Source organism: Plecotus auritus (genome assembly GCF_963455305.1).
Source record: "Plecotus auritus genome assembly, chromosome: 9".
Taxonomy (NCBI): Eukaryota; Metazoa; Chordata; class Mammalia; order Chiroptera; family Vespertilionidae; genus Plecotus; species Plecotus auritus.
This window is the reverse complement of record NC_137783.1, coordinates 114,488,598-114,498,334: the sequence shown is the minus strand read 5'-3', so window position 1 is coordinate 114,498,334 and position 9,737 is coordinate 114,488,598. Positions and strand designations below refer to the sequence as shown.

At 39.3% G+C, this 9,737-nt stretch overlaps 1 protein-coding gene across 1 annotated transcript; it reads right to left on the bottom strand.

Moving 5' to 3' along the window:
- Positions 1-7,257: 7,257 nt before the first annotated feature.
- LOC308233331 (olfactory receptor 56B4-like) lies at positions 7,258-8,244 on the bottom strand (the record flags this gene model as incomplete). The annotated part of the gene is made up of 1 exon (XM_080640256.1): positions 7,258-8,244. The coding sequence occupies one exon, from the start codon at positions 8,242-8,244 to the stop codon at positions 7,258-7,260; it is 987 nt and encodes a 328-aa protein (XP_080496382.1).
- Between the last annotated feature and the right edge of the window lie 1,493 nt (positions 8,245-9,737).

Here is a 9,737-nt window from a genome sequence, read left to right as displayed (position 1 = left end):
GTCTTAGGTGACCCTGCTAGCGGTTCTCAACCTGTGGGTTATGACCCACAGGTTGAGAACCACTGCTGTAGAGCCTAAGACCATTGGAAAACACAGATATTTACATTACGATTCATAACAGTAGCAAAATTACAGTTATGAAGTAGCAACGAAAATAATTTTATGGTTGAGGGTCACCACAACATGAGGAACTGTATTAAAGGGTCACAGCATTAAAAAGGTTGAGAACCACTGCTATATAATAAAGAGGTAATATGCAAATTGACTGGGCCTGCAGGGGAGGGCAGTTAGGGGCAACCAGGCCAGTAGAGGAGGGCAGTTAGACATCGTTCAGGCTGGCAGGGGAGTGGTTAGGAGGTGGTCACGCTGGCAGGCAGAAGCGGTAAGGGCCAATCAGGAAGGCAGGCCGGCAGGCAAGGGGTTGGGAGCCAGCAGTCCCGGATTGTGAGAGGGATGTCCGACTGCCAGTTTAGGCCCGATCCCAAGGATCAGGCTTAAACTGGGAGTCAGAGATCCCCCGAGGGGTCCCAGATTGGAGATGGTGCAGGCTGGGCTGAGGGACACCCCCCCAAGTGCACGAATTTTATGCACCGGGCCTCTAGTCTATAATAATATAAGTGTAATATGCTAATTAGACCAGACGTCCTTCCAGGACCAAGCCAGGGCTGCAGCCGCTGGATCAAGGCAGCCTCTGCGCTGTGAGGGAGGGATCCAGGCAGCTGCTTCTGGGAAGGTCTACTCTTGCACAAATTTTGTGCATCGGGCCTCTAGTATAAACATAAAAATGTAGATGCCTCTTCTGTTGGAAACCTCCTATTTGTTGCTTCAGATCAACTTTGCACCCTGCCCTCTACCCAAAGAGGTTAAAGTCTATGGCCTCTGGTTTATAGTTGGATTTGGCTAATGGGAGTAAGCTGGTGGGAGTTCAGAGGGCAGCAAGAAAGACAAGTTGAGATACTTATTTCTGAAACTTTTTCTCTCAGTCCCAGTGTTGGGCAGTGTCTGTGTTTCCCTCCTGAAGGCCTCCTGTCTCCATCAGGTGGTTCTCCCATGGCTGTGGTCAGTACTGGTCAATACTGGTAGCTGTTTCTTCCCCATTGCTCCTCAGATCTATGGGATGGCAATGGCTTTTCATGTGTATTTCACCTTTCCTGTTTTTATTACTATTAATCTCTTCCCATATCTTTGGAATATTGATTTCATTATACCCTGCTCTTTGTTCCCTTTTGCATGTACTGTCTTTTTCCCTTGGGACTTTGAGCTGCCTCCTTATTTCAACTGTCTCTCTCTCTCTCTGGACCTTACACCTGAATCTGCTCCATTTCTTTCCATTCTTTTACAAACTTCCTGAAATATTACTTTATATATACAGCTCCCCATTCTTTACTTTTTCTTGGTCCTTCAATACTTAGTTCTTTTTATTCTTACTTTCTTGGTCCTTCAATACTTAGTTCTATTCATTCTTACTTTCTTGATTTTGTTCTCTCTTGAATGTTGTAGAACATTTTCAGGTATTTGTATCCAAAAGTGTACTAGTATATAGGCATTAAATGGAATTCTTCAAAATCTAAGAATATTTTGGAATTCTTTAATATCTAAGAATATTTTGGTTACTTCTGTTTGTGAATATTACCTTACTCTGTCATATATTTAGGAATCAGTAGAATGTTTCATCTTGTGCTTTTTCTAACATAGTGCAATTCATTGGGAAATTCTTTTATAAACATTTTAAGTTTTATCAACTTATTTTCCATGGCCACTAAGTGTTATCATATGGTTTTATAACATTCCCCCCTATTTTTGAATGGTTTAAGATGCTGCTTGTATGCAATTTTGGATATATGTATGTTTTACTTTTAAAAATTATACTTACTGGTATATAATTTTCATTTTATGTGATTTCTGTGTCTTATAAGCTTAAACTGAACTCTAACTGTAACCAGACAATCAATGGGTCCTTGTTGCCTGTCACTACTTGAGCCAATTAAGATACAGGGTTGAATCATATATGAGAGTTTATTCCAATATTGCTGGCAGTGTGGGAGAGGAGCAGATCAGTCACAAAAATCTGCTCTGCACCCCACCATAAACCAACTGCTTATATAGGGTAGGACAAAGATCACATGGTGAAATAGCCAAAGGGTATGTAAAATGGGCAGTTTACAGATATGCAAAAGAGCTGGGATCTTCAAAAGGCTTAGTGATATACAAGGGCTGGGGTCTTCAAAGGGCTAGTAATTCTGGTTTCTGCAACAAAGTTCCAGTGCAGACTAGAAATAAACCTATAATAACAAAAAATTCTAGTCTGCAGAGGCAAGATTTTTTAAAGGAATGAAATGGGGAAAAAATAGATACAGAGGCAAAGAAGCATTGAACAGACTGTCAAACTACAGTGGGAAGGCAGAGGAGGTTGCGGGGGGCGGGGGGAGGGGGCTGTAAGAGATCAACCGAAGGACTTGTATGCATGCATATAAGCATAACCAATGGATAAAAAAAACTGGGGGGAGGGGGCAGGTAAAGGCATGTACTGGGGGGAAGGGGAGGCCGGGGGAAGGTCAATGGGGAAGGAAAAAAAAAAAAGGAGACATATGTACTACTATTTGTAATACTTCAAACAATTAAAAAAAAATAAAATAAAAATAAAATTAAAAAACAAAAACAAAAAACAAACAAACAAAAAAAACAAAACAAAGTTCCAGTGCAGCTGCCAGCCAGGTTAGAATGTGCCTTCTTTAATCAGCACAAAACAATCACAGTTAACAAAGCATGACTCATATTTCTTACAATTCTAGCTGGTTCCCCAACATTCTATTTCTGCCCCTATCATAACCAAGAATTTACCAACATGGTGTCTGTGGGAGTCTGTAAGCTTCTTAAATTGATGTGGAAAAGTATTGTCTATATTTGCATTATTTTGGGGAGAGAATCTGTTTAGCTACCATCAAATCCTCAAAAACATTTCATTATCCAAACAAGAGATGATAACTGAAACTCATTCCTTACTCAAAATTTTGATCAAAATTCACTTCTGTGTGACTTTAAATTTTCACTGGCTGTCTTTGGTTTTGTTACACAATTTATTTACATGGAATTGCTTTTCCTGTTAAGGAGAGTTATGTAGACGAGGGGATCAGTAGATGAGTGGATAAAAAAGCTGTGGTACATTTACACCATGGAATACTATGCAGCAGTAAAAAAGAAGGATCTCTTACCCTTTGAGACCGCAAGGAGGGCACTGGAGAGTATTATGTTAAGTGAAATAAGCCACTCAAGGAAAGACAAGTATCACATGATCTCACTCATATGTGGAATCCAATGAACAAAATGAACTGCTGAACAAAATAGATCCAGAGACATAGAAGCATGGTATAATCTCAGAGGGAAGTTATGGGTTGGGCGGGAAATAACCAAAGCATTTATATGTATACCATATGCATAACCCATGGACTCAGACAATAGTGTGGTGAAGGCCTGGGGGTTGTGGGGGAGGGGGGAAGGGGTCAATGGCGGAAATAAAAGAGGACATCTGTAATACTTTCAGCAATAAAGACACATTCAAGAAATTTTAAAATAGAAGAAAAAAATTGTGACTGTGTGTTGAATTGTTACTGTGTGGTAATAAATATTAACTGAATTTATGGTGGTAGTCATCTTGCCATATATGCATATATTAAATCATTATGTTGTAAATGTAAAAAAATAAATTTATTTTAAATAACTAAACAATGGCTTCTACATCTGTCACTAATTGATTATTATGCCACCCTTATGGCACAGTTAATGTATATACATATATATATATATATATATGTATATATTATATATGTATATATATTCTATTTCTAGGCAATCTACTGTTTCTAATTTTTTTTCTGATTAATTTTGTGCCAATATAAAAATGAATTAAAAGTTTTAGTTTTATAAGGATTTTAATACACAACAGGACTATATTCCTCTTAGTACTTATTCTCTTGAATTTTAAAACCCCCTTTTTGTGTTTATTTTATAGATGAATATTAGAATTTCTATGTTGAGTTTTAAAATAACATTTTGATTGGGATTGTGTTAAACTGTGAATTAATTTTGAAAAGATATCAGCATCTTTATACTATTATGTCTCCTCTTTCATAAATGTGAATCCTCTATTCCTGTGTTTCAATGAACTTTCATTAAAATCTGGTATTGCACTGGCTGGGATAGGTCATTGGTTAGACTGAGCATTGGCCTGCACACTGGAGGGTCTTAGGTTTGATTCCAGATTAAGGGCCCATCGTACCTGGGTTGTAGGTTCAAACCTCGACCTTGGCCAGGGTGCATGCAGGAGGCAACCAATCTATGTGTCTCTCTCACATTGATGTGTCTCTCTTCTCTCTCTTTCACTATCTTTAATAATCAAAGGAGAAAAAAATATTTTCACTCCTTGGGTGAGGATTAAAAAAAGTGTTATCTTTGCTCTGTTCTTATTATAATTGCTAATATTTTGGGATGTTTTAAGAACATATAATTTTTTTGCACTAAGTACTTCAATGTGTACTTATGACATGGAAATCCATGGATATTCCCTTTCTCAGTGTTATTATATTTGTTTTATTTCCTTGTCCATTTATCCACTTTGCTAAACTTGTGCCACTTTTAAATGTTTTGGGAGTTTTTTCTTTATTAAACCAACCAAATAAATATTTAGTATTTACTTTATATATGCAGTTGTGTTTGTTTTGCTATTTTGTTTTGTGTATTATTTATTTTGCTAATCTATTGTCAATTCTTAATATTTTTTGATCAGTACTTTTATTTTGATTTTTTGAATATACCCAAAAGTTGTTGCTTGCATACATAATCTTCTCTTTACAAGAATTAATATATCTTAGTTTTTGTTTCAACTCAATGAAAATGCATAGAAATTCATGACAATGTAAAATAATTATGATTGCAAACATTTCAATTTTTGGGGTTGAATTTAATGGGACTTCAGCTACAATTTACATGAAATACAATGTCTTTTTCTGTTTTGTCTATTTTTTTGCACCAGATGTAATAAAGCAGTCTTTTGTTTGCAGTTGCTTTTTGTTCTGGAACTCCTGGAGACAGAATTTATAACTCTTGATCCCATGGCTTATCATTTATTCACTCACAACCTTAGAACTTAGCCTCATCTTTCCTGTTTCCTAATCACAGATTTAGTCTCTAAAAAAGTGAAGAGCCCTAGAGAAGGGAAGCACTAAAGGTCAACAATGAAAGCCAACCATTGAAGCTAAAGATAAGGCAAATAATCATGTTTATTTTGTATGCAATTTATTAGAAAATAACTTTAGTTTTTTTTTTTTTATAATTTAGTCTTTAGGTGACAATATTCGTGGAACTGTAACTGAATTTGAGGAATAGGTAATATATCCAGCAATGCATACAATGACTCATACAATGACTGTTGGGATGTGCATCTTGTTACTTTGGGAAAAAGGTGAGAATTACTTCCTTGGTATTAAGAATTGCTGCATTTTTTAAAATTGAAGAGCAGAGTTGTTTTACTGTTGTATGAGAATTCAAATGTAGATAAAAGGGTATATATGGAAGCTGAGTAGTCAAAGGTGTGAACCTTGCTGGTAATCAACTTATTGTGACTCAGTTACAAACTCATGCTTTTTGCTCTGTGAGAGTGAACCTGGAACCTTTACATACCTTTGTCAGTTGGTATAATGCTCAACTTTGTTAGCTGAAAAGAATAGAGAGACATTGCAAGAAGAAAGTTATCTGTTGTGTTTTTTTAAAAATTGAGGTGAGATTCACATAACATTCAGCATTGTAACCATTTAAATTGTCTTCCAGTACATTCACAATGTTGTGCAGCTCTCATTTCTAATTACAGAAAATTTCAACACCCTCAAATGGAAGCCTGTACCCATTAAACAGTTGTTCCCCATTTTTCCTTCACCCCTAGCAGTCACTTACCTTCTTTCTGTCCTTATGAACTTGCCTATTTTGGACATTTCATATAAATGGAATAATGAAATGTGTCCTTTTCTGTTTGGCTTCTCTCAGCATAATATCTTCAAGGTTCATCCATGTTGGAGCATGTGTCAGTACTTATTTTTTTCTGGCTGGGTACTGTTATCCTATTGTATGGATATATCTCATTTTGTTTATCCACTTATCAGGTGATGCACTTTTTAAAAAATATATATATTTTATTGATATTTTACAGAGAGGAAGGGAGAGGGATATAGAGCTAGAAACATCGATGAGAGAGAAACATCGATCAGCTGCCTCCTGCACACCTCCCACTGGGAATGTGCCCACAACCAAGGTACATGCCCTTGACCGGAATCGAACCCGGGACCCTTCAGTCCACAGGCCGATGCCCTATCCACTGAGCCAAACCGGTTTCGGCAGGTGATGCACTTTTGAGTCCTTTTCATTTCTTGGTATTATGATGTGGCTTCTTATTTTGGGAGAAAGGTTTTGTGAGACATGTTTTCAGTTCCTATGGGTATGAACCTCAGCATGGAATAGCTGGGTTCCATGGTAACTCAGTTCAGTCATTGGAGAAGCTGCCAGGCTCTTTTCTAAAAGAGCTGCCCCAGCTGAAATTTCTGCCATCTGTTGCTGCTTCAGCTCTGGAAGTGATTCTAAGAGGTTGTTCTCCGAGGTGAAATCATATACAAACCTCCTGAGGTCATTCTTCAGACCATGGTCCAGGGCATTTTCTGTGCTATATAGGATTCAGCAGACCTATGCCTCCTGACTCACTGTATCATGAATGAAGTATTCATTAAGCAGATATTATGTACAACGGTGTGTACTAGGATCAGAGAAGGTACAACATGAACATGGTTGAGGATCCTTGTACGCAAAAACGTGCATTTTTATGAGATGTGCAAATGGTAAAATTAATTTATATTTAATTAATTGGCTATTTGGAACTACTTTTCTAGAGCATTTTCTTGGGCTATTTTTTCCCCCACTTCCTATGAAGAACACTTTACCACACAATTAAATTAAATTTTCCATCTATCTATTACATCTCAATGTATGGTAGCTGTGTATAAGTGTGTAGATCTCTAGGTGCAATAATGGTCAGAGATATTTTTTTTTTTTACTCTTTTTATCTAGTAACAAACACTTGAATTGTACTTTTCAAATGCCTATTTCAATAAGTGAGGCTGATAGTTTTCATGACGTTATTGTATTTTTTTTTTGCATTTTTTACAATCCAACTCTATTCAGAGCTACAACCTCTGTCTTATTAACATCTGTATGGCCTCATAAAGCTGAGGTTACTTCTGAAGTGGATGGACAATACTTCACCCACCTAAGCAGCCTCTGGAAACCCAGTCTGAGTTCTCCCATCCTGAGAGCATAGACCATGGGGTTGAGAGCAGGAGGGATGATATTGTGCAGCACATTAAGGAGTACAGGGATAAGGGGAATCTTTTCTTCTACAAGGTGTGTGACAGACACCACAATGATAATTGTGTAGAAGAAGAGGATGAGGATGAGATGGGAGCTGCAGGTGCTCAGAGCCTTGGACATTGCTTCTGCTGAGTTTAGTCTCAGCACAGTGCGAAGGATTAGAGCATAGGAAGAAAAAACCAGAGCCATATCACTCCCAACTATGATCCATGCTAAGAACAGTTGGTAAAATTTGTTCACAGTGATGTCATCACAAGCTAGACTGATAACCCCCAAGTTAGAGCACAAGCAGTGGTCAATTTCATTCTTGGAGCAGTAGAGTCTTTGGGCCGCCAGGACAGGCACTGGGATGGTCAACAGGCCATTCCTGAGCACCATGAATCCTGTGACTTTGACCATAAAAGCATCAGTGACTATGGAGGGGTATCGAAGAGGGTGACAGATGGCTATGTATCTGTCCACTGCCATGCAGAGGAAGATACCGGACTCCATACCAAAGAAACAGTGGATGACATACATCTGAGCAAAACATTCAGGGAGGCTGATGGCCTTGGCATCAAACCAGAAGATAGCCATAATCTTGGGCATAATGGTGGTGGCCATGCCAATGTCGACGAGTGCCAATATGCCCAGGAAATGGTACATGGGCTCATGTAGTGTGGGTTCATGTTGGATGGTGATGAAGATGAGGAGATTGGCAGCAAGAGCTAATAGGTAGAGCAGAGCCAGGGGCAGGGAGAGCCAGTGCTGCCACTCGTGAATGCCTGGGAGCCCCATCAAGATGAACTGGGAGATGTGGAGGCTGGATCTGTTGGTAACACTGGTGGAGGTGTCCATGGCACAGGTGCCCTGTTCTCAGTGTCTGTCCATAAAACTGAAATAGGAAGGAGGTTGTATTAGACAGTTCAGCTGAGGGCCCTAATTAGAGACTCCTACCAATGACTTATTTATCATTTTTAAAAATTTATTTTTTCTCATCACCGTTTATTCCCTCTGTGTCCTCTAACACCTCCTCTGATCCCCACACTATTGTCCATGAATGACCCAGTTTCTTTAATTGTGAAAGACTGTCAACTTTTTTGGGGGCTCTTGGAAATATTCTACATGGGAGCAATAAAAAATAAAAGCCAAGATCAGTTCTAAACAGAAAGGTTGGAATAGCAGTTTGTCATCACCACTTGAATGCATAATAAGCATGTCCAAATCCATCAACAATAATCTTATCACCAACAGATAACAAATATTCATATTTGGTTTACTCACTTCCATTTTTCTGATTTAGGTTTAAGCAGTTTACATCATTTGGAGATAATTTTGTGTCTTGCCTTTGTCTTTAGCAATATGTTCTGAGATCTAAAAATGGAGCTCAGTAAAAATTTACTACATGAATAAATAAATGAACTATGACTTTCCAGTATCATTAAAAGCAATGTGGAGTCTTAATTTTAATGAGCACTTTATATTCTTATATTAGACTGTTTCACAAATGACTAACCAATATTTTACTTTTCAGATAATTTCCTTTGTGTAGAATTTCAAAAATGACACAAAAGTGATACATGTAAAGAACCTCACCATCTTCATTTTTATGGTATTTTGATATTATTTTAAATGTCACCCATGCCCATCATAAAAATAAACATAATCTTATATAATAAAAGGCTAATATGCATATAAACTGAATGGCCGAACAACCGAACAACTGAACAACCGGTCGTTATGAATCGCGTTGTCCAGCAGGGGGTGTGCGTGGAATATGGCGGGCATCAGGTGTAGCAGGATGGTGCAGCAGGTGAGTGAGGGTGCCAGACAAAGGTGGAGCTCTGATCATTGTCATCGGGGCGAGCCTCTGGTGGTTACTGAAAATTTTTTGCTCCTGCACCCCGCAGTTTTGCCTGCCACTGACACCCACTGCCAGTGCCAGCCACACTCACACCCACAGCCAGCACTGGAGCTGCCACTTGTACCGACTGCTGGCACCTGGCTCTGGTCCTGATCTTTTGGCACTGTCAGCGGGTGTGAGTGGCGGCTGCCATCCTGATAGACCCTGAGGGCTTGTCCACCTTCCCCTGCTCCTGAGGGGCAATTGGGGCAGCAGTCACAGCTCGCACCGATGGATGGCGCGGGTCCCGCTTGCACACACTGTTGGTGCTGGCCCCAATTGCTTTGTGCCATCAGCAGGTGTGAGTGGGGCTGGCATTCTTGGGCATGGGAGCATTGGCAGCAGGAGTGGGCTGCCGGCAGAGAGGGGACCAGGAGCTGTGGCAGGAGGGGCTGGGCAGGGGCATGGAGGATGGGCCAAGACCCATCCTTGTGCCCACCACAGCCTT